Below are 24,460 nucleotides of genomic sequence, written 5' to 3'. Positions count from 1 at the left end.
TGCGTGGAGGGAGCCCTGCCCCTTGGTGCGATCTCCCAATCCCAGGATGGTCACGCCTCTTTCGTGACAAAGAGCCACGCCCCTGAACACCTATTGGCCAGGCCATCAGCTCAGCGGCGCGCAGGAAGACCCGGAGAAGTGGAATTTGCCCTCGAAACGACTCCGTGGCTTTACTGCGCATGATCGTTAGGAGCCCGTTTGGGCATTCGGAGAGGCCGGCTTCCCCGCGGGGTCGCGCGCGCGGGCACGGGGCTCGCTCCCGAAGGGGCAGGTTGGGCGGGGAGCGGGCGCTGGGGTCGTGTTGGCCGGAGGGGACTGGGCCGCCAGGTCGACGCCTGCGGCTGCCGCGGCCGAGACCAAGGGACCCGCCGCGGCTCCGTCGCCGGAGAGGGAGGGCCCGCTGCCGTCGGTGAGGACGGGCCCCAGCGGGCAGGGAGGGTCCCGGAGGGTCCCGCCCCACGGTTGGATGCGCCCCACGGTTAGATGCGCCCCGGCCGGGCTCTCCTGGGTCCTGGGGCTGTTGTGCTGGGGAGGAGGGTGCCGGCTCTGCGTTCCGGGCTCCGGCCGCCTCCTTGTCCGACACCCGCGATTCGCCTCCTTTCTCCTGGTTCTCCTTTCCCCAGCCCATCCGACCCCTGGACTAAGCCTGGCGCCCCCAAATCGGGAATCCCCGCATTTATCGCTTTCCCCAGCGGTGTCCGCCCAATGGCTTCCCATCCCGCACCCACCCCTGCCCGGTCCCTTCTTTGCGTCCAAGGGTCCCAGTGACCTTGCACTTTTTGCTGATTCTTACCCACCTCTATCGGGTTCTGACTCTATAGATTGCCCATTATGGCTTTCAAACTTTTTGACTCAACCTACACTTAGAAACATGTTTTGTGTATTCCCTGTGCCTGTAGATATAGATTACTCAAGCACAAGTTTAAAGGAAGCCGCTTACCCCAGCTCACATGACGCAGATCTATTCTAGCTCTATTCTAATTCATTCCATTCTGCTCCATTCCAAAAGACTGTTGCTAACCCATTGATGAGGGATCTAGTGGGTCTGACAGCTCGAAAGCCTACTTGTTTCTTGCTATTTATTTATTTGGTACCAGGGATTGAATCCAGGGCTGCTTAACCACCTAACCACATCCCCAGCCTTTATTTTTTATGTTTCAAAGCAGGGTCTCCCTAAGTTGCTTAGGGCCTTGCTATATTGCTGAGGCTGATTTTGAACTTGCAATACTCCTGCCTGAGCCTCACAAGCCACTGGGATTACAGGCGGGCCACCACCATGCCCAGCTTGAAACCCTGCTTTAAACCCTCTACTTCTTGCATTCAGAGGATACTGAATTTCCACAATCAGCTAATCAAGTATAAACTTCAATTCCAAAGAAAGGGATATTTTTACAAATTTTTTACCAGGGCCAATATCATTTCCAGTGCTTGATTAAGACTCTATGGTATGATACCATCAGGTTTATCTTATTCTTTTTCCAAAAGCCATAAATGAGATTTGTGGAAGGGAACAGTGTGTGAAATAGGTGCTACAGAGAAACCTGTGTACTGCCAAACTCATGATGAGCTAAGCTGTGCCAACAGAGATGATTTTTATTGGGAGATGCATGACATAAGTTAAGGTTTGGGAAGAATAACCTGTTGGCCCTGGAATGGCTGCAAGCTGAAGAAGATGAAGAACATTGCCTGGGTTTAGTTTGGGCTGAAGAGGAGGCAGTAAGGAAGAAAGTTCTCAGGTGACAGGAGAGAAAATGAAATGGAAGATACATGTGATAACACATCAGGCTAGGTAAAAAAGATTCTGATCTAGGGTCATCAGGGAATATATTACCCAAGATTCTGATTTAGGGTGATCAGGAATAGATTAGTCAACTTTCTGTCATTATAACAAAATGCCTGGGATAATTATAAAGAGAAAAAGTTAATTTTGGCTCACATTTTTGTAGGCTCCAGGTCAAGATCGGGAAGATCCATTGTTTTGGGGCTCTGGTGGGGGTACTGGGTGGCAATGGCAGGGAGAACATGACAGAACAAATTGCTCAACTCAAGTCCAGGAAGAAGAGTGAGAAGAAGGGTGGGGTCCCCCTATCTCTTTGAATGGCACCCCCCATCTCCTAAAGCTCCAACCACCTCCCAATAGGGCTGCCCTGGGAGTAAGCCTTTTGTTGTTGTATGTGGTACTGAGGATGGAACCTCAGGATGGCTTCATACATTAGGCAAGCACCTTACCACTGAGCCCCAGCCCCAGGAGTATGCCTTTACCTCTTGGGCCTCTAGGTAATATTCAAGATCCCAAATTTAGCAAGGGATATGGAGCTGATATTATTAATTCAATTTCCCTTCTTGTACTCTCTGCATTTCTAATTTGCTTTGGATCAGTGACTCTTAGGCATTTTTGCCCTCAGGGGGTATTTGGCAATGTTGGTTGTTATAACTTGTGGGGGAATGATAATAGCACCTATCTGGCAGGTAGAGGCCAGGGGTCCTGCTTAACATTCTATAATAAACAGGGCAGTTCTCCATAACAAGCAAGTGTCTGGTTCAGAAGACCCCATCATGCTGGCAGCAGGAACCCTGATTTTAGTAGCAGATCTTAGTCTTTGGGGTCCACCACCTTCAGTATCTCCCAGGAATAAGTGCACCCAGAGTGTGTGCTAATCACAGAGGGCCCATGCACTAGGCAGAGCACACCTCCAACCCTAATGGCTCTTTGGTGGGGAAGCACAGTGATCATCCAGGTGATGTTTTACCTGCAGGGCCTTTCCTCCACCCTCTTCCACTGCCTAGGACCTACTGAGCTTAGACCAAGAATTTCTTGTCCTTGATGTTGTACTCTTTATAGAAGAATTTCACTTAGAGTATTTCATTTGCTGCTTTTCCTACTTCACAGGTGAAGTAGCCAGAGAAGCAGCCAGAGAAGTCATGGGACTTAAGGTCTCCTCCCTCATAAGCTAGTGCCCCAGACCCAGGTGTAGGTGGATAGTGATGTAGTTTTCTCTCATGGTTGAAAGTAACTGCTATCAGCTTCCAGGAGAGGCTCCTGGCTTTCAGGAACTTAGCAGTTAGAGTTTGGACTCAGGGTATCTGAGAGACACCTGACTATTCCTAATATTATGTGGCTCTGGGGCCCACACTGAGCCTCTTGAGACCACCAGCAGGAGGGCAGTGTCAAAGAAGCAGTGTGAGTATTGCACTTGAGTTGTTGCTCTATACCCTCAATTTGGGAGGAGGGGAGAGGGGATAAGAGAGTGACAAACCATAAACATTGAGATGCTTGAATGTCCTATTTCTATCTATCTGACCTGAAAAGTCTTTGTAGAATGAAAATTTAATATCACAAAATATATACATTAGGGCCAGGCACAGTGACACATGCCTGTAATCCCAGTGGCTAGGGAGGCTGAGGCAGGAGGATTGCAAATTCAAAGCCAGCCTAAGCAATTTAGCAAGACCGTATCTTAAAACATAAAAATAAAGGGCTAGGGCTGTGGCTCAGTGGTTAAGGGCCCCCAGGTGTTTAATCCCTAGTACCAACAAACAAACAAACAAACAAACAAATCCCAAAATATAGGACCCAAAATCAAAGTAAAAAAATATATATATTTAAATCAACCTGTAATGAATATATATGTATAATAAAAATTTTATAAAAACTAATACTTTTATTACAATAATGCAAATTGATATTTCCTATGCAATTTTAAAAATTGCTTTCTAGAACCTAATGACTTTAGGCCCAGTGACCAGAACATTTAAAAACAGTGCCTTAGACAAGGGGAAGAAAAAAAAAAAAAAGGAAATAAAAACTCTTACACAGATGTTTGTGGTGGCGCATGCCTGTAACCCCATCAATTCCAAAGGATGAAGCAGGAAGATCACAAGTACAAGGCCAGCCTCAGCAACTTAGTAAAACCCTGTCTCAAAATAAGAAACAAAAAGGGCTGGGGATGCAGCTCAGTGGTAAAGTGCACCTGGCATCAGTTCCCAGTACAATACCAAAAAACAAAGAAAGAAAACTTAGATATTTATTAAAAAATCTTGATTTTTTTTCCAAATCTTGATTCTTGAACCCTTTAGATCCTCAACCAGAATTTTGATGTGGAATACAGGAATCTGTGTTTGTTTTGGCAGTGCTGGGATTGAACCCAGGGCCTAGTACATGCTAACCGCTGAGCTATACCCCCAACCCAGAATCTATGTTTGATCAAGTGCCCAGAAAATTTTCATATAAACTCTAATTATATATACTCAAATAATTGAAATAAAAGTTTCATGAAAACTACACTTAACCTCATTATGTGCAGGGCAGCTTTTCCCTTCTACCTCATTTTTTTTTTTTTTTTTTTTTTTTGGTTCTTGGAATTGAACTCAGGGGCACTCAACCACTGAGCCACATCCCCAGCCCTATTTTGTATTTTATTTAGAGACAGGGTCTCACTGAGTTGCTTTAGCGTCTTGCCATTGCTGAGGTTGGCTTTGAACTGACAATCCTCCTGCCTCAGCCTCCCCGGCCACTGGGATTATAGGCATTTGCCACTGTGCCTGCTTCTACCTCATTTTTTAAATGCTGGTCTTGAGGGGGTTTCTGAGCCTTGGCACTGTCCTTAGTTCACAGCAGACACTCCCTGTGGTAAGTGGTGTGGTTGCCACAGCTGCCCTGTTCTGCAACCTCGGCCTCCATGGACTAGACACTAGTCACACTGACCCCACCCCCCACCCTAATATAACAACCAAAAATGTCTCCAGACATTGTCAGGTGTCACCTGGGAGGCAAGATCACCCTAGCTGGGCAGTGGGAGCCTTGGCCTGTTGACCCCAATTGGTCAGAATTCAAGAGGTAGGAGCGAAGACAGGCAGGGGAGGTTTGAATGGTGGCCACACTTATCATCCTGGCTTTTGACCATGGGGACTGAGCTTGGGCCCTAACTTCCTCCTCAGTGATAGCATAGAGCCCCAGAATCTAAGTGATGAGTCATCTGGGAGATGAGTAAAGAGATGCATGTTAGCTGCACCTGGCAAATGGTTGGTCTTTGTTAACAGAAATCCTGAAAATCCTAAGTCTCAATCCTTTGGATTCTTGGAGGCAGTCTTGCTTATGGTCCAGCTGGGAAGACACATACTTCAACTGGGATTTAGTGCTGTTCCTCAGAGGTACAGCTTCTGATAAGCCAAACAAAAAATGGCAAGATAACCCTGAGATTAGCAGAGGCTAGCAGCTGCCACCATAGCCAAGCTGGGTGGGTCAAGGTCAGCAGGCTGGTGACCCCACAAAGATGGAGTTGTGCTGGCCAGAGGCTGGACTCTACAATAGAGACGCTGTCCAAGGTGGTAGCTATGGTAACCCTGGCACTTCTTTCAGTCTCCTACAGTGTCCCCCTTGGCCAGATTCATCTTGAGCTCCTGTAGTGCAAAGCTGTAATGAATGATAAAGCATCTGGTTTGCAGGGACACTGATACAGCTGACCACTTACTTCCAAGGCATGACCCAGCTCTCTAGAGCGGTTTTCTTCATGCCTGGCATTGTTTTACTTTAAGCACCCACTGCTCAGGCCAGAGGAAGGCACATTGGCTCTGGACCTCATCAGCTGTCCTAGACACTTAATTGCCTGAGGCCAACACTTCCCCAGTGGCAGAGCAGGGAAGAAGGTGGCATTTGGAAGGGAGGTTGTCAGGTTTCAGCAGCGGAGGATGGGCCCATGTCATAGCATCTCACTCTTGACATAGATTCAAGTCAAGGACCAATGAGGTGAATCTGGGCAGGTCACTTTTGTGCCCACTGTGGGCAGGAGGACGTGTGCACTCTGTTCTCTCATCACTTTATGGAAGGTCCCTAGGTTACTCTTTTTCTCTCTCAACTTGTTGCTTCCATAAATTTGAAACTTGGATTTTCAGAAGACTTTTATTTTGTATTAATTTTACATTTTTTAAAAAAAAATTGTAAAAAATAGGGCTGGAGTTTAGCTGAGGGGTACGGTGTATGTAAGTTCCTGGGTTAGATCTCCAGCACTGCAAAAACTAAAATAAAGAATTACAAAAATATACCCTTCACCCAGCTTCCCTGAATGCCAGCATCTTTTTCTCCCCAGCATTTTTAACAGTGGACAAGCAAAACACAGAAATTAATCTTGGAATACCGCCGCCTTTAACCCAAGCGGCTGACCGTATTCAGCTTTCAGCAGTGCTTCCGGTGCGTGGCTTCTGTTAGAGGATGCAGTCGGATCCCACGTTGCCGCGGTGGACGCTCCTCTAGTCTTCCCTGATGGGGTCTTTCAAGTGTCCTGGCCAGTGGTTTGGTAGAACGGCCTCCAGAGGGGCTGGTGTGATTCTATCCAGGGTGCATTTGGGGCGGGCATTTGAGTTCGCAGTGCTGATAGGTCCCCAAGCTGGCGAGGATGACCGTGGCCACTGGAGGGCGTCTGCTGGGCTTCTCCTTGCAGCTTCCTTTGGGAAGAAATCCAGCCTCTTCGGAGGTTGCACGGTAATGGGTTCCACGTTTTTTTCTAAGTTAGAGTTAGAGAAGAAACTAGGAGGTACAGCTTATCTTTAAAGCGCTTAATATTTCCCGACTGTAAAAAGAGTTCATTTATGAGAAGATGAACAGAGGAAATTTGAGAAAATATAAAATCACCATTCTTAACACTTTCAACGTTTTGATTTATTATGCCCTATTTATTTAATTGTTTGAAAGGTATCGACTTATAAAAGAAAAATAGTCAATAAATAACAAATGTGACCAAAGTGGAGAAGAAATAGAAGGGAAGACAAGTGAGTTAAGAGATAGAGGCAGTGTCAGTGTCTTCATAACAGTCTGTTTTTTTGTTTCTGTAGTACCAGGGTTTGAACTTGAGGTGCTTAATCACTGGGCCTCACTAAATTGCTGAGGCTGGCCTTGAACTCGCTACCCTCCTGCCTCAGCCTCCGAGGCACTGGGATTACAGGCCTGCAGCACTGTGCCTGGCCTTTCCTGAATATCTTAACCCACTGCCTTAAGTTTTCAATTCTATGTAAGATGATGGGGTATAATGGGCTCATTGGATCTTGCTTCTAATTAACATTTTTCATAGACTTTTGGGGAGTCTTTTTAAAGCCCATCCCCGTCCCAGGAAAAATTTCCAGATTCTTTATTTGAAAACATTGTCACCCATTTCATTTTATCAAGAAAGCAGTGGAAACATATTGTGGGAAACATCGCCATCGTGCGGCCATTTAGAATATTGCTGCTGGTGTGTTTTTGTAGCTGTTAAGGGCCCATATAATGCTGTGGTCCTTTACAAGGGCTCCATCTGGTCTGCAGGTGAGGTGTTCTGCTCTAAAGAGGAAAAAAAGTAGTAAACCACGTGTTTGAACACTGTGTGCTACAGATAATAAAGTGGGCCCTAAAGGCACTAATATGAGAATGGAAATTGTTGTGCATTTAGCAGAATTATGGGTGATCTACCAGCATTATGTTCTTAACATTTGTAAATGGGTTCCATATAATTTTTAGGATATGATATTAAAACTTAAAAAACATCACAACAGCTTGGTGTGACTGTAATCCCAGCAAGTAGGGAGGTTGAGGCAGAAGGATGGCAAGTTTAAGGCCAGTTTTGGGAACTTAGCAAGGCTGTCTCAAAGTAAAAAATGGCCGGGGATGTAGCTCAGTGGTAAAGCACCCTTAGGTTTAATTCCCCCTCACCCCAAAAAAGAAAAAAATCATCACAACATATAACATATAATTCATACCACCTGTCTACTGGGATGAGGAAACCAAGCCCAGGTAGGAGAACTCCAGTAGAGCAGTCTAAGGAGTAGAAAACCTTTTTCATCCAAGTGACCCCCAAAATGTGAGTCATACTTACAAGGATTGGTTTTTAACAGCTTTACTAAGCTACAGTTAATATACCATATAATTCAATGTTTTTAGTGTATTCACATCATTGTGCAAACCTCACCATTTTAGAACATTTTCATTACCCTAAATGAAAATCCCATACCCTTAGCCATCACTCCCCACTCTCATGTTTCCTCTCAGCCCAGGCAACTTGTTTGCTTTCAGTCTCCATAGACTGTCCTGTTCTAGACATCATACATGTATATGTATGTATATACGTGTGTGTGTGTGTGTGTGTGTGTGTGTGTGTGTGTTTGGGGGGGTGAGGCTGGGCACTGAAGTCATAGCTTTGTGCATTATAGGCAAGCACTGTACCTCTGAGCTACATCTCCAGTCCCTAAGCATTTCATATTAATGGACTCCTACAATACTTTGTCTTTGGTGACTGACTTCTTTCACTAAGCATGTATTAGAACTTCATTTATTTTTATTTGCTAAATAACATTGCACTGTATGGATGGGCCACCTTCTGTGGTTCATCCTCTCATGTGGGGGAATCTTTCCCTGAAGGTCAGGCATGTGTGTTTCAGAGGGAGTCCTGTGCTTCAGTGGTAAAGTACCCCTGCATTCAATCCCCAGTACCACACACACACAAAAAAAGTTATTTTATTTTCTATGCCAGGTACTTCGCAACTATTAGGATGATTCCATCTCAACCTCCTAGGTGCAGTCACTTGCCAAGTGTATCAATTATTGTGTAACAAATGACCCCAATCTTACTGACTCAAAATAACAATAGTTTATCATTGATCAGGGTTCTTTGGGTGCACATGGCTAGAGGGGCAGTGGCCTGGCAGGAATGAGATAATCCCCTCCATGTCTGGCAGTGGCTGGGTGCCCTGCACATGGCCTTCCACACAGCTTCCTCTGTGGCTATGGCCCATGTAGAGGAGAGCTTGGGCACTCTCACTGTGGGGAAATCACTGAGGACAGTCTAGATTCAAGGACGGGTACAAAACCCACTGCAAAGAGCCCTGAATACTTCAAAAGGAGGATCTGGGGTCGTTTAACAGTCTACCACTCCAAGTTCTTTAACAGGGAGAGTGGGAACAGTCCATCAAATCCAAACTCTGGTATGTTGCGGGGCCCAGCCCTTCCCCAAGGGGGAGGTCAACACATGCTGGGACTCTTGCTGCCTTGGTGCTTTTCCATATCTTTTGAGGTACCTGGATCTTGGATGCCTTTTAAATAGAATTTTAGTCGAAGGGATTGCGTGGTCCGCTCTCAGACTCCGGGTGCAGGCCTATGGGAACGTGGCAGTGGTTTCTTTTGTCGTACCCACTTTGACTCAGGAGGCCCAGCTTGCCCAGAGGCTGCAGAGGGGTCCTCCTCTCGGTCCACGTGCTGGGAGGGGAGCAGCCACATGGCTACAGTGAGTGGGTGGCCTGAGCGGTCGGAAAGGCCTTCTGTGGGTGGGCACGGGAGCCAGTGGCTTGAGGCCCCAGTCAGGGAGGACTCAGGTCTCAGTCGTCACAGCCGTCCCTTCAGTCCCTTCACTCCCAGACTGCGGGCCAGGGGAGCCCAGGGGCGGGTTGCCTGCAGAGGGACATCAGCACGGGGGCGGGCGTCATGTGAGCGGGGGCTCCGGGCTGTGCCACTTTCTGTCTTGGAGGCCACCTTGGGTCTCTGCCACAGACAGCCCCCAGGTCCCTGGTGTCCCCTGTTGCCCCATAGGTCGGGATGGGCAGGGCTGGAAAGGACGCACAGGAGGAGCAGGGGTTGGCTTGTCCAGGGGCTGGACTGAGGCTGGGCGGATGATGCAGAGGACAGGCCGGGGTGCGTCGGGCTCCCCATCAATTATCTGTTACTTGGAAGATTTCCTTCGAGCCCTGTCCCTTGGGTTGGGGGTCTTCACTGCTGCCCAGTGCAGCGCCCGTTGATGTGGAAGGCTTTTGGGACTCAGTGCCCTTCACACTCGGTTCTTGGAACTGACCAGGACTTTGGCTGGGGGCTCCTGACCAGGGAGCGTGGGGGCAGAAGTGAGAGGCCAGTGGGAAATGGAATCCCAGAACTTTGGAGGTGAGGTTCCTCAGTAAAGAAGCTAAAAATGAAGGGGTGCTGCAGTTTTATTTAGGGGCTCTTACTGAGCAGTGGGAACCACCCCATAAATGCACACTACCCAGCTGCCCCAGTAAGACAGACAGCCAGCCCAGGCTGATAACCCACCCATGGTGGGTCTCCAGGTCAGCTGGGCCCTGCACTGGCTCCTGGTTATCCATCTGTTTTTCTCCAGGCTGGCAGTCAGAGAGCCCCCCAGTGGCCTGGAAGGATTCTCCAACACCTGCCCTGCTCCAACTGCTGAGGCAGTGTCAGCAACAGTACAGGCACAAGGTCACTGCTCTGGAGGGACACTGGCATCTCTGGAGGACTGGAATGGCCTGGGACCTCCACATTAGACTAGGGGGCTGGCTCTGTGACTCCAGAAAGTCCCACGTCCCAGGGCTTCAGTGCTCAGGTCTGCAAAGTGCCACTGCTGTCCAAGCCTTTGTTCCTTGACAGGTGCAGAGTCAGGGCGACGTAGATGGGGTCAGAGAAAGCCAGGAAGGTCCCTGGGAATCTAAGCAGAAATAGTTGGGTCTACCTTCCTGTCTCTTCGGCCTTGGGAATGTCAGGTTTTTGTGCCTCGGTGTTCTCATCTGAATACTGGGTCAGTAAGAATGGTTGACTCATAACACTGGGCTGGCAGCTTAAATGGAATAGCAGTGATGACACTGCATCTGGGCTGGGATGACGAGGCTCTGTAGGTAGAAACTTAATTACTAGTATGTGAGTCATCTGAGGGCCCTGGAGAGAGACATCGCCATGTATAGTATGTGGATGGGGAAGGTGCAGCTTGGATGTGCCCAAGGCTACCAGGAGCAGTGTCTACAGAGCAGAAGCACAGGCCCAAGGCCCTTATTTCCATCAGGTCTGCCCAGCCTCTCAGCCCTATCACCAGGGCAGCCCCATCTGCCCCAACTGCATCCCAGGTCCATTTTCTAGAGCCCCAAGGCCAAAGGCTTCCTCTACTGACTGGGCTTTTGCCTCCTTCCTTAGGACAGAGCCCCTGGACTCCAAGGCTCCTGGTCAGGGAAGAGAAAGAGGAGACACCTATCTGCCAGGGGTGGGAGTACTGAGTGTGGCCTGAGGGCCAGGCCATTGGTCTCGAGATGCCCCTGCCTGAGCCCAGTGATCAGGAGGATGAGAGCGTGAAGGCTGGCCAGGAGCCTTCCCCCGATGTGGGCACAGATGTTGTCCCAGCAGCCCCCGGGAAACCCCAGGAATTCTCCAATCTGGTCCTGCTGATGGCCTCTGACCAGGATGGGGATGGGGTGGACAAGCCCACAGAAGTGCACTGCATTGTGTCCTTGGAGATGTCTGGCCCTGAAACCCTAGCTAGCACCCTCCAGATCCTTCCAGCCGAGGAGGAACAGGCCGTGGTAGTCCAGCCCAGCCTGAGGGCTCCTGAGCAGAAACGCAGCAAGCTGGATACAGGTGAGGGTTCGTTTGTGAGCCTGCATGCTGAAATGTGTGCCTGTGAACCCACCCTTCCATCATGCTGACCTTGAATGTCCTGTCCCTGCTCTTGGCAGAGCCTCCCAATCTCTAAGCACCACCCCATCCCAGGCTGAGGTGCAGACAAGGTGATGTCACCCATGTGCAGTATAGTGCCTCCTAGGCACCCCATCCTCCTTCCCTCATGGGAATTGCAGTGATGAGCAGAATTCCTTCAATTCATCAAAAACACCCCGCTTCTCCACCACGATAAAACCAGCCTGGAAAGTCTGGGCTTTGGGGCTGGCAGTGGGGTTCTGAGAATGTACCCTTTGCACACAGTGACCCTGCTCCACTCCAGATCCCCCTCCCCTCAGTGGCTCTCATCTAAGCCCCTGGATGCTGATCCTGCCCTCCCCTTCCCCCAGCAGCTCCACAGCCCCTGGAGTTCCTGAGGACCCCATTTGGGGGCCGCCTCCTGGTGTATGAGTCCTTCCTGTACAAGCAGGAGAAAGCTGTGGGGGACAAAGTGTACTGGAAGTGCCGCCAGCATGCAGGTCTGGGCTGCCGAGGCCGGGCTGTCACCCGAGGCCTGCGGGCCACAGTGATGCGAGACCACTGTCACCCACCTGACAAGGAAGCACTGGAGGCTCGGCGCCAGAGGGAGAAGCTGCCCAGCCTGGCCCTGCCAGAGGGCTTGGGGGACCCTCAGGGACCCCAGGGCCCTGTAGGCCAAGTGGAGGAGCCACTTGAGCAGGTGGGCCCGTGGCTGAACCCCGAGGAGCTGGTGCCCCAACCTGGGCAGATACAGAACAAGCCAGCCCAAGAGGAGAACGTGGGGTACCGAGCCCTGTCACTGCTGAGCTTGCCACCCAAGAAGCGCCCAACGTTGGGGATGGGTGAGTACATATCACCTGCCCCTCTCTCACACCAAACATCAGGGTCCCATGTGTTTTTTTGTTTGTTTTTTATACATGTGCTTCTTTTTTTTTTTTTTTAGAGAGAGAATTTTTTAATATTTATTTTTTTAGTTTTCGGTGGACACAACATCTTTATTTTATTTTTATGTGGTGCTGAGGATAGAACCCAGCGCCCCGTGCATACCAGGCCAGCACACTACCACTTGAGCCACATCCCCAACCCTAAATGTGCTCTTTTATTGTTGTTGTTGTTCTTGTTAATGGTCCTTTATTTTTCATATGTGGTGCTGAGGATCGAACCCCGTGCCTCACACATGCTAGGCAAGCGCTCCACCACTGAGCCACAGCCCCAGCCCCCATGTGTTTTTAAAAGTATACTTACTCAAGAGGGGTTGGGGCTGTGGCTCAGCGGTAGAGCACTCGCCTGGCACATGCAAGGCCCTGGGTTCAATCATCAGCACCACATAAAAAAATAATAATAATAAATAAATAAATAAAATAAGGTATTGTGTTCATCTACAACTAAAAATATGTATTTTTTAAAAGTATACTCAAGAGAAAAAAGATGTGCTCAAGGTCAAAGTGACTAAAAAAATATAAGCATGTCCCAATGATTAAGCCCATGGGACAGCATCTTTGCTCCTGGACCAGCTGTGATGTAGGGGTCCCAGCTTCTTCCAGAATTATCTGATGGGGGAGGGTCTCGTAAGTCAGAATTTTAACTGGTTCCGGTGATTCTGGCCTTGTAGTTTGAGCAAATGCCAGCCTCAGAAAATAAGCTTAAATTCTAGCATTTCCGAGATTTATCCTAAGGCAGGTGTGATAACCTGGATGTTATGGAGATTGTGGGCTCCATGCATGGGAAGTGCTCAGCACCAGCCCAGCAGGTGGGGCCCTGGCAAGAGATAGATGTGAATTTTCATGGTTTTGTTACCACTAACTAGGAAGTGGGCCTAGATTCCAGAAGGCTGAGGCCTCCTGACCCAGAAGGGATTGAAGGAGTGGAGGTAATTCTATATTGCGTACCTGGGACAGGACAGGGCAAGGGGCTTCTTTTCCACTGTGTATCTTTCAGTATCATTTGAGTTTTATAGCACATGTGCATGTACTGTTCAAAATGTAGATAGATTAAAAAAAAATTCTTAGCTGGGTGTAGTGGTGCATGCCTGTAATCCCAGTGGCTTGGGAGGTTGAGGCAGGAGGATCTCAGGTTTGAAACCAGCCTCTAAATTTAGTGAGGCTGTAAGCAACCTAGTGAGACCCTTATTTCGAAAAACAAAAAGGGTTGGGGATGTTGCTCAGTGATTAAGTGCTTGAGTTCAATCCCTGGTACAAAAAAAAAAAAAAAAAAATTAAACAAGTCCTAAACAATAACCTGTGTCTGGGAACATAGGCTGCTGAGTCACAGCCCAGCTCATCCCCTGCCAGAGTGATTTTGAGTTGGTGTTTTATACCCAGGAGCATGGAACACCTCATTGCCCCAGGAGAGGAACTCCAATTCCTCCCTGGGTGGCTGCAGGGAGGGTCAGTGGGAACATACCCAGGCTCTGCACATGCCCAGCTCTGGGGAAGCTGTAGCACAAACCAGCCATACAGGAGAAAAACACCTTTCAGTCGCCAGTTGTGCTGCTAGCCATCTTTCCTGGGACCCCTGGCTCCTTCCCTTCTTGCTGTCTCTGTCTCATGACTGCCCTGGGTCCCTCCCACAGGCCATTTCCGGCCTCTCGAGTTCCTGAGGACATGCTATGGGGGCAGCTTCCTGGTGCACCAGTCATTCCTGTACAAGCGGGAGAAGGCTGTGGGGGACAAGGTATACTGGACCTGCCGGGACCACACCCTACATGGCTGCCGCAGTCGTGCTATCACCCAGGGCCAACGGGTGACAGTGATGCGGGGCCACTGTCACCAACCTGACATGGAGGGCTTACAGGCTCGGAGGCAGCAGGAGAAAGCCATGGAGAAACTTCAGGCCAGGCCAGATGGCCTTGAGGGCTGTGCGGACAAGCAGCTCCCAGGTGTGGACAGCCTGCTCTACCACAGGGGGCCGGGCACCCTGACTCTCACCAGGCCCCGGCCCAGAAAGAAAGCTAAAGTCAAAGATCCGGAGCTGCCTGCCCAACCCCAAGCCCTGGAGGGATCCCTTGATGAGGACCAGGATGCGGACCCTGGTGAGTCTTTGTCCTTGAGGATGTTGGCTCCCAGCTGGCCACACCTCGAGCCTTGCTTCCTGAATTCCATGGAGACATCCAGCCTGCCCAGCCTGCCCCTGCATCTTCAGCCCTCTTACCTGCTCCCTGCCTCCTCCCTGACTGCCCCTCTGGTTTTCCTCAGGAGGTCCTGAGTTCCTGAGGACCCCTCTCGGGGGCAGCTTCCTGGTGTATGAGTCCTTCCTCTACAGGCGGGAGAAGGCCGCTGGCGAGAAGGTGTACTGGACATGCCGGGACCAGGCGCGCATGGGCTGCCGCAGCCGGGCCATCACCCAGGGCTCTCGGGTGACCGTGATGCGAGGCCACTGCCACCCACCCGACCTGGTGGGACTGGAGACCCTGAGGCAGCGGGAGAATCGCCCCAGCCCCACCCAGCGGGGGAGCACAGGTGCCTGGAAGACTTCGCAGGCTTCCCTCCTGGCCTCGCATGTTGCTCCCTCCTCCTTCATTAGGTGAAGATGCTGGAGGAGCCACATCCGCCACCTCTGGCGCTCCCCTAGCCCCCGCCCCTCAGCCCACCTGCGTGTCCCACTCTCTTGAGTGTGACCTCACCTCCTGCTCCACCCAGCCCGCCCCTCAGGCTTACAGTGCAAGCAGATAAACATACTTCCTGTGACAAGCCCCTCTTACAATCTGGGGCCCAAAGTTGGTATCAGACCTCCCCAGCTTGTCACAGATCTGTTGCATTTGTCCCTATCTGGTCACCACAACCATGAGTGGTGTTTTATTTGGTTTGAAGTTTTGTTGGTGCTGGGGATGGAACCCAGGGCCTCCCGCATGCTAAGCAAGGGCCCTGCCACGAAGCAGCACCCCAGCCTGTGCCTCACTCTCCTGTTCTTGGGGTCACCCCAGGTGAGTCTATGCCTGTCCTCATCCGTCCTGCCTGCCGAGGAGAGTAAGTTTAGCCCCATCTTCTCATCTTCCCGGCTCACCCTTTGATGGTGGGTCAGGTGCTTCCTCGCTCCTGCCTCTTCCTATTCTATAGTTTTCGGCCCTAAAGCTCTCCCAAACTTGAGAGCCCTGGTTGAATTCTCTCCGACTCCCACTTTATTCCATTTCCATTCACTTTTGGTTCGGTGAGAGGAGACTGTGAGGCACATCCGCGCCCATCACCACCCCACAAACACCACTCCACGGGGATCCTGTTGTTTCTTAGGGCGTCTGCGGCCTGATCTTGAGCTGTCTTTTACCACTATGAATTGGCTTTCCAGTTTCCTTTGTCACTGTTGACTTCTGGCCAGAGAAAGCGAGCGTGTGGCCTCTCCAGGCCCGTTTTGCCCATTTCTTTCCACTTTGCCATGGAGGCCTGTCCCAGCCGAGCCGGGGTGTCCTACTGCCCTTCCCTACGCAGCGCTCTGCATCCTCCGTGGTCCAGTAGCTGCTTTGCCTGGTCCTCTGAGGACCTGCTGCAACCTCCTTCCTCCTCCCTGCACCAATCCCCTGTACCAACCTCACCAATAGCTCTGTGTCCTTTGGTGATGGCCTCTAGGCCCTGCTGCTGCCTGGCCTGGGGGCTGGGACCTGGCTGGCCACCACCCCAGAGTGTCTTCTACAGCCCCCTGCCCCTGGGCCTGTCTCTTTTTCTTCATTTCACTCTTGTTTTGAGGCTGGGGAAGTCCCTCCTCTGGTCACTCCTGAGTCTACCTGGCAGGGACTACTTGAGACCCTGCCTATCTGGAGCTGCTGGCAAGCTCCCCTCGTCGTGCAACCATGTGTGGGCACCACGCTGTGAAGGATCCCTCTGTGGCGGCTGAACCTGTTGTGGACCAGCATAGCAGTTCCCCAGTGCCTGGCCCTGTGCGATGGCTCTGCTCAAGGACTTGGGGCTCTCTGCCCTTCCCTGCTGTGCCTGGCTGTGAGGGGTCACTGGGGGCCTTTCAGGCCTCAGCTTGTGCCCTTCAACGGAGAGCATCTTCCGGTGTTCCTCATCTGGTTTCTTTCTGTGCCTTCCATTACTGGGATGTCAAGCCTCCTGGGATGACTGACATTTTTGTGATATTGTCCAAGATTTTCTCAGTTTTGTTTTTTAATGCTGTATTTAAGTTTCTTCTCTTATTTCCTGCCACCCCCACTCCCGCAGTACTGGGGATTTAACCCAGAAGTGCTCTACCACTGAACCACATCCCTAGCCCTTTTTATTTTTAGAGACAGGGTCTCACTAATGTTGCTTTGGCTGGCCTTGAATTTGCAATCCTCCTGCCTCAGCATCCCGAGTACCTGGGGTTACAGATGTGCCCACTGCACGTAGCCAGTTTCTGTTCTGTAGTTGAACATGCCTTTCGTGTTCCACAGTCTCAGCAGAGTGATGGCCTCCATTTCTTTCCTGCGGTGGCTGCAGCCTGGTTTCTCCAAGTGTCCTTTCTCCAATTGTCTGCCATAGTCTTTCCAGAAGCAGCTCCTCTTGGACGTCCAGTTACCCCCAGGGTCTGCTCACGATGAAGGCAGACTCTGGCTAGCTCTGCATGCAAGTGCTGACCAGTTCGAACGTCTGCCATGGGACCGCAGGCCATGCCTCAGTGGGTCTTTGAGCAGGATAGACAGGACAGACCTGCCCAGGGCACACAAGCCTGGCTGCCCGTGTTCTGGTCTTGGGCAGGAAAGCGGGTAGAAGTGTGAGCTTTCTAGTGCAGACTTCGACTTCCTCCCTACACATGGCTCAGCATCTCTCCCCAAGACTTCTTCCTGACATGCTGCTGCATCTTGTTTCCATGCTCTTCCCCCAGCCTGCTGTGTGGGGCCCATGGTGGACCCCATCTTTGTGGACCTCAGGTCTCCAGTTCCCCTCCCTGGGCTCTGCCGAGGGTTCCTCTGGCTTCCTGGTCGCTTCCCTGCCAGGCCTGGTTGTGTTCTCAGTCTGCCATGTCTTTAACTACCCTCCTGCCCCCCGGTCCTAGTCTCTCATTCTGTCGGCTCCTCTGGCCTACTCTCCCCTCCTCCTCCCCAAGTCTTTGGCCTTCTGTTCTGTGCCTTTTTTATTCCCTGACATTTTAATGCAGTGAGGAAGGCAGTGAACCCATGGCCCATGGTCACATATGTATCTTATTTGCCTCAGGCAGGTGTCCCCACTCCTTCCTGGCTGGCTGCCTGTTCCTGGTCCAGGGCCTTGTGCTACACTCTGCACCTGCAGCTGTTCCTCCTGGGCCTCTCCCCTTAGCATCCCAGCTACTCTACTCCCTGTGCTCTCCAGGTGGTTCCACAGCCAGATGCCCCGCCCTGGCCCTCACTTTGCTCTCCTGGCTTCTCCTGCTATCTGAGAACTTGAGTGCCTCCAGCCCCCTCTGTGTGGCCCCTGTGCCTGGACTGAGGGAGGGTGTCCTCTGTGAAATGGGAAGGGCTGTCCTGCAGGTGATTCAAGCTGCTCCCACCCTCCTCCCCACACCCTTGCTCAAATCTCCACTCAGCCTGGTTCCCAGGGGAGTGACCTTTCCGCAGCCCTGTCCCTCTAGGTCACAAATCCCTGTTTAGCTCCTGAGCTTCTTTGTTCCCCAAAGCCATTCCTTTTTCCTCTAACTGAGCAGTACAACACACGCCCACCTGCTGGCCCTGTGGGAGCCCTCATAGATGAGCACATATACCAAAGCTGTAGCTACCTTCCGGTGGGTACTGTGGGGTGGGCGCTCCACCTGCAGGGTCCTTGTGGGTCAGTCTCCTTCCTCAGGAAAGGGAGGCCCTAGCAGCTGAAGGCCTAGCTGTTTTGGAGGGATGGTGAGTTCTGTGACCTGGGCTTCAGGGCCACCTAACAGCGAGTAGGTGATGCAGATAGGTGGGGGGTCCTCATTCAGGGGCCATGCTGTTCTTGGCTCTGAAAACAGGGGCACACCCCACTTCTTTCCTGCTGGGGCCTGGGCTCCAGGCTCCTGCTCTCTAACTGCCTCCCCATCTCCGCAGGAGGTCCTGAGTTCCTGAAGACGCCTCTTGGGGGCACCTTCCTGGTGTACGACTCTTTCCTGTACAGACGCGAGAAGGCCGCTGGCGAGAAGGTGTACTGGACATGCCGAGACCAGGCGCGCATGGGCTGCCGCAGCCGGGCCATCACCCAGGGCCAGCGGGTGATGGTGATGCGCAGGCACTGCCACCCACCCGACCTGGCGGGTCTGGAGTCCCTGCGACAGCGGGAGCACTTCCCCAACCTGACCCACTGGGAAGGCCCAGGTGCGGGCAGAGGGGAGCAGGATGGGCAAGCCTGGGCCCCGGTCTCCCTGCCTGGATGCTTTGTCCACTCCAGGTCTCTTGTCTTTCAAATCTGTCTTCCTGCCTTCTCCTGTTCTCCCTGTGCTGCCCCAGCTTTAGTTCCCACCTGGTTTTCTCTGGCCACCCCACCTCCAATATCACAAGACCTTCAGGTCAGCTTCTTAAATGTCTGAGAGTTTGCTGGCTGAGGGGCAGGTGGACAGGGAACTGGGAGACCCCTGGTACCTGGACCGGATCAGCCATAGGTCCCCCAGAATGGCCCAGCTTCTGCCCTGGGAACCTGCCAGCAAGGGCATAGTTCTAGTGGTCAGGAGAGCTGTCCAGCAGAGCTCAGGGTTTGGGCAGCTTCAGGGTCAGCAACAGAGCCCTTGGAAAGGAAGCCAGTCTGCATTTGTGGGTGTCAGGGCTGGTAGGTCTGAGCTTTAGTCCCCGTGGCCCTAAAAGTCAGGCAGAAAGGTGAGGGAGACGGGACCACAGTGGTTCCTTCTGGGGGGATTGCGTTTCTTGGCCTGGGGTAGGGGACAGAGCACCCCTCCATTCTGACATGGAGGCACATCCCCTGCCAGCAGGCCTGGGTTCCAGGGCCCCATACCGCTCTCTTTCCCCTCCAGAGCCCCTGGAGCCCCTGGAGTTCCTGAGGACTTCCCTGGGGGGCAGGTTCCTGGTGTATGAGTCGTTCCTGTACAGGAAGGAGAAGGCCGCTGGTGAGAAGGTGTACTGGATGTGCCGGGACCAGGCCCGGCTGGGCTGCCGCAGCCGGGCCATCACCCAAGGCCATCGGGTGATGGTGATGCGCAGCCACTGCCACCAGCCTGACCTGGTGGGCCTGGAGGCCCTGCGGCAGCGGGAGCGGCTCCCCAACCCAGCCCAGCAGGAGGACCCAGGTACACACAAGCAGGTGGGTGGGAGTCAGGGAAGGCAGAAAAGCTGTGGATGTCAGGGTCTCTGCCAGCCCAGGAGACAGGGGTCCCTCTGGAGCTTCATGTCTGGCCCTACTACCTTTCCAGACCCTTCACGGCTCCTCCCTGTCACCTGAAACCACCCCACACCCGTCCTCCCTGCAAACACAGCCTATCCCAACTACCAACTTTCTTCTTTCTTTAGTTCTAAGACATTTTTTTTTTTCAGGTCATTGTCTTTTTTGAAAATCTGATAAAAAATACAGCCTACTCTAGAAGGTTGTGCTGATGTGTGTGGAGTGTACACAGGCACACACACACACAGAGTTTGTCTACAATTAATCATATTGAATTGAAAATGGGTTCCCCGCACTTAAACAAATGTAAAACCAGACCAGACGTTATTTATTTGGTCCTGGGGATTGAACTGAGAGGCACTTTACCACTGATTATTTTTTATTTTAAGACAGAGTCTCACTAAATTGCTGAGACCGACCTTGAACTTGGTATCCTCCTGTCTCAGTCTCCCACGTCACTGAGATTACAATTGTGCCCCTGCGCACCTAGTGAAAACCAGCCTTTAGAAGGCATCCTGTGGGGCTGGGGCTGGGGCTCAGTGGCAGAGCACCTGCCTGACATGTATGAGGCACTGGGTTCGATTCTCAGCACCACATACAAATAAAGGTATTGTGCCATCTACAACTAAAAAAAATGTCAAAAAAAAAAAAGACATCATTTTTCTCACATTAAACCATGTGAACAGTAAGGACCAGCTGGTATAAGGTAGAAATGAATCCAAGTTGTAGAAAACAACCAAAAGATACTTCATTTATGCTTAAAGATATAAATTTCCATGAGAAACCCCAGGTTTGTCTTAAACAAGAAGTGGAAGTCTTCAGAGGCTTTGGCACATGACAGGTTGTCGGCTTTTAGTGAGCTCCCATTGATGACAAGGGCTGGAGGCCAGCTCTCATGGTCTCAAGTAGCCATTTTACCTTACACCGGAGGTTTTGGGTATTAGAAAACCAAAATTCCCAATGCATCCCCCAGTCAGAGTCACTCTGCCTGCTTTTCTTTAGCCCCAGGGCCTTGAGTTCATCGTTATCAAGGTGGGTCATTTGTTCAGTGAGCTTCTACAAGAAAAGAATTCTTAATTCATCTTTTCAATTTTCTTTCTCAGAAAAGATAAAACTTCTGCCTGAAGTTCAACAGTGCTTCGAGACTTGTTCTTCTGAAAGCCAGCAGATTTGTGGGTAACTGCTTTGGTTATATGATGTCATGTTGCAAATCTCCCCAAAACCTGGAGGTCCTCACAGCTTCTGGTGGATCCTCACAGGTTGTGGGTGTAGTTGGGCTGGTAGTTCTGACTCAGGGTGGGGAGGCACCTGAGGTTGAAGAAAGGATGTCACTGGGATGCACCAAAAGCAGTTCTTAGAGGACAATTTATAGCTACAAAGTTATATTTTATTTATTTTATTTTTTATGGTGCCTTTTTAAAAAAAATTTTATAAAGTTACATTTAAAAAGAGGAAAGATCTCAAGTCAACAACCTAAACCTCCATGTTGATATACTAAAAAAAAAAAGCCAAGAAGTTGAAATTTAAAAAAAAATTTTTTTAGTTACAGTTGGACACAGTATCTTTATTTATTTATTTTTATGTGGTGCTGAGGATCGAGCCCAGTACCTCTCATGTGCAAGACAAGTGCTTCATCCCTGAGCCATAATCCCAGCCTGAGAAGATGAAATCTAAAATAAGCAAAGGGGAGAAAATAAAGATTAGGAAAAAAGTAATGACATAAGGAATAGAAAAATAATAGGGCTGGGGCTGTGGCTCAGTGGTACCGCACTTGCCTAGCAAGTGTGAGGCACTGGGTTCGATTCTCAGCACCATATATAAACAAAATAAATGAATAAAGGTCCATCAATAACTAATAAAAATTTTTTAAAAAGAAAAATAATAGAGGAACATAATAAAACCAAAAATTGACTGTTTGAAAGGATCAACAACATTCACAAATCTTGTTGGATGTGGTGGTCATGCCTGTGACCTCAGCTACTTGGGAGGCTGAGGCACAACTGCAAGTTCAAGGCCAGCTTAGGCATCTTAGTAAAAGCCTATCTCAAAATAAAAAATAAAAAGGGCTGGGGATGTAGCTTGGTGGTAGAGTGTTTACCTAGCATGTGCAATGACCTGGGTTCAGTCCCCAGTACTGGGAGGAGGAGGAGGAGGATGAGGAGGAGGAGGAATTTTCATAATCTCTTTCCAATAGAGGAGAAAACACTTCCTAACTCATTCTATAAGACCAGTATTGGGGCTGGGGATGTGGCTCAAGCGGTAGGGCGATGGCCTGGCATGCGTGCGGCCCGGGTTCGATCCTCAGCACCACATACAAACAAAAGATGTTGTGTCTGCCGAAATCTAAAAAATAAATGTCTATCTTTCTCTTTAAAAAAAAAAAAAAGACCAGTATTACCCTGATACCAAAAGTAAGCAAAGATATCACAAGAAACTATAAACCAGTATCTCTTAGAAATATAGAAGCAGGGCTGGGGATGTGGCTCAGGCGGTAGTGCGTTCGCCTGGCATGCGTGCGGCCCGGGTTCGATCCTCAGCACCACATATAGACAAAGATGTTGTGTCTGTTAAATACTAAAAAAAAAAATAAATATTAAAATTCTCTCTCTCTCTCTCCCTCTTTCTCTCTCTCACTCTTTCTTAAAAAAAAAAAAAAGAAATATAGAAGCAAATATTCAATAAAATACCAGCAAACAGAATCCTCAAAATAAAAAAGGATTATACATTATGATCAAGGGAGATTTATCTCAGGAATATAAACTTGGCTTAACATAAAAAAGCCAATTAATATAACACAGAAGGTGCAGAACATTCTTAAAGCTGTAGGTCCGAGACTCCTGCCTTTGGAACAGCTGCTCCAGAAGCAGTTCCCTGTGCTAAGGCTGGCCTTGAACTTGCAATCCCCTTGCCTCAGCCTCCCAAGTAACTAGGATCATACTCATGTACCACCACGCCCAGCTGTACCTGGGATTTTTACTGAACACCTACTTCTGAGAGGGTGAGATTTTAGTGACAGCAGTCAATCAACCAGGCAGAAAGTCCCTGTATGAGCACCCCAATAAAAAACCTGGGACTGGGGCTGGGGATAAGTTCAGTGATAGAGCACTTGCCTTATGTGAGTGAGGCCCTGATTCCGTCCCCCCAAAAGAACACTGCACCTCAAAAAGAAAAAAAAATTGAACTCTGGGCTGGGATATTTCTTGATAGAACAACTCGTGTGTGCAACGCCCTGACCTGTGTGTGGGTGGGTATACAAAAACGAGCTAATGGTTCTCTCTAGGAAAAAAGGATTCCAAGACTCTTTAGCTTTCTTATCTATTTACACCCTGCTCCAACCTTTGTAATGATGTGGGTTTCTTCATTATCAGGAACACTGAAGATTTAAAGCCGGACAGTGAGTCCCAGTGAGGTGGATCTCCACGGAGGCAGAGCAGGAGCCCTGTCAGAGGCTGCTGGCACCCAGATGCTCCCTGTCCACGCAGGCATTTCCCATCCACTCAGATTTGCTTGACAAAAACTTGTCTCCCTCTTCTGAAGCATGGAAGGCCTTCACACTTCCTCAAAGGCATCCTGGGAAGGGGCACTTGTGTCAGCAGACAAGTGCCCAGAGGTGAGGCAGAGCACGGCAGCCGCTGCGCCCGCCCCCGGGTTTAGGTTCCTCAGCTCTGGAGAAGCACCTCCAGAGGCCACGCCTGCCCTGCTGCTGCTCATCTTCAGAGCCTGTGACTGTGCCAAGGACTTTCCAGCAGGGTGTGGCCCCCATTTGAGTTCAAGAGAAAGGTGAAGTGGCCTTGAGCCAGAGCACGTGCAGGAAGTCCCATTCCCTCCAGCTGAGCCACCCACCCTCCAAAGACCCATGCAAGCCACACCAGGTCTTTCTGGAAGGCCTTCCTGGTCTTTTCCCACTGGGGCGTGGCCCTCTATAACCACTGCAGAGCAGGCCCCGCCAGGGCTCGCTGGCCTTCCTTCCTGTGCTCTTTTCCAGCTTGAATTAAACCCATGCTCATGACTCCCGTGGCAGGTGTCATTCCTGGCAGTGGGGGCCAGCCCAGATGTGGCAGGAAGCTGGAGCAGGCCAATGTGTCCGGGCCACAGCAGTGCTGCCCTGGATTGCTCACGTTCACCTGAAGTTAGGTGATGAGAGTTCGGTGGTGGCAAGGTGTGTCCCCTCCTCCTGTTGGGGAGCTTAATAGCTGCCAGCCTTGCGGGACTGAGTGAGTGTCCTAGGAGGGCACACTGACACCCACAGGGGAGTGAGAGCCCCCTGCGTGTTAGAGACCCTGCACAGCAGGTCCCTGCCCCCACCCCATAATAGGCTCCCCTGGCTGGCAAGCTGGCCAGAGAGGTGCTACCCACTGTTAGACAGTGACAGCTTGGTGCCCCCACTGGCCTTCTGCCCATCTGCTTCCCTCAATAAACCCTATTTTATGCTTCACTGTCCTCTTGTGACAACAGCTGGCCACCACAAAGCCACACACTCTGAGAGTCTAGGACTGCATGCTTGGGAAGTGATGGGTTTGGTAGGGAAGTTCCCCATGGGAAGACTCCCTGCCTGTGCAGTGGTGGCTAACTGGGCTGGATGTGACCTGGACCAAGAGCAGATGGGGGGCCTGGAGTGGGAATCTCAGGAGGGGGCTGCTGAGGAGTCTCTTTCCAGCCCGCAGGGGACAGAGCAGCACCTATGGCCTTCCAGGCCCTGATAGAGTAAGCTACTGAGAGGCTTGATTCTCTGCCCCGCCCCTCAGCCTGAGCCCCCCCCCTGCACTCATCTGCATAAACAAGGGCAAGATTGGAGTGGGAGTGGCACCTCACCCTGACT

The 24,460-nt window shown here is 50.7% G+C and overlaps 1 protein-coding gene across 3 annotated transcripts; it reads left to right on the top strand.

Moving 5' to 3' along the window:
* The first annotated feature begins 241 nt into the window (after positions 1 to 241).
* Positions 242 to 23,926, top strand: Flywch1 (FLYWCH-type zinc finger 1). 3 transcript variants are annotated; one of them, XM_026385465.2, is made up of 9 exons: positions 242 to 409; positions 10,910 to 11,347; positions 11,779 to 12,246; positions 13,977 to 14,435; positions 14,599 to 14,862; positions 18,363 to 18,626; positions 19,277 to 19,549; positions 20,745 to 20,817; positions 23,010 to 23,926. In XM_026385465.2, the coding sequence occupies exons 2-9, from the start codon at positions 11,023 to 11,025 to the stop codon at positions 23,047 to 23,049; spliced, it is 2,166 nt and encodes a 721-aa protein (XP_026241250.2). In that variant the 5' UTR covers positions 242 to 409; positions 10,910 to 11,022; the 3' UTR covers positions 23,050 to 23,926. The 3 variants fall into 3 exon arrangements, with proteins under 3 accessions (XP_026241250.2, XP_026241251.2, XP_026241249.2); XM_026385466.2 differs by having other exon boundaries at positions 11,776 to 12,246; positions 20,745 to 20,813; XM_026385464.2 differs by having other exon boundaries at positions 11,776 to 12,246.
* Positions 23,927 to 24,460: the final 534 nt, after the last annotated feature.

Source organism: Urocitellus parryii, chromosome 9 (genome assembly GCF_045843805.1).
Source record: "Urocitellus parryii isolate mUroPar1 chromosome 9, mUroPar1.hap1, whole genome shotgun sequence".
In the NCBI taxonomy this organism is placed as follows: domain Eukaryota; kingdom Metazoa; phylum Chordata; class Mammalia; order Rodentia; family Sciuridae; genus Urocitellus; species Urocitellus parryii.
Note: the sequence above shows the minus strand (reverse complement) of the source record. Positions and strands in the feature narration are given on the sequence as shown.

Excerpts from the sequence above, each read along its gene's own strand:
- Flywch1 (XM_026385464.2), top strand. The coding sequence starts at position 11,023 with ATGCCCCTGCCTGAGCCCAGTGATCAGGAGGATGAGAGCGTGAAGGCT. Across the intron at positions 14,436-14,598 it reads GGACCAGGATGCGGACCCTG|GAGGTCCTGAGTTCCTGAGG; the intron begins GTGAGTCTTTGT and ends GGTTTTCCTCAG. Across the intron at positions 14,863-18,362 it reads CACCCAGCGGGGGAGCACAG|GAGGTCCTGAGTTCCTGAAG; the intron begins GTGCCTGGAAGA and ends CCATCTCCGCAG.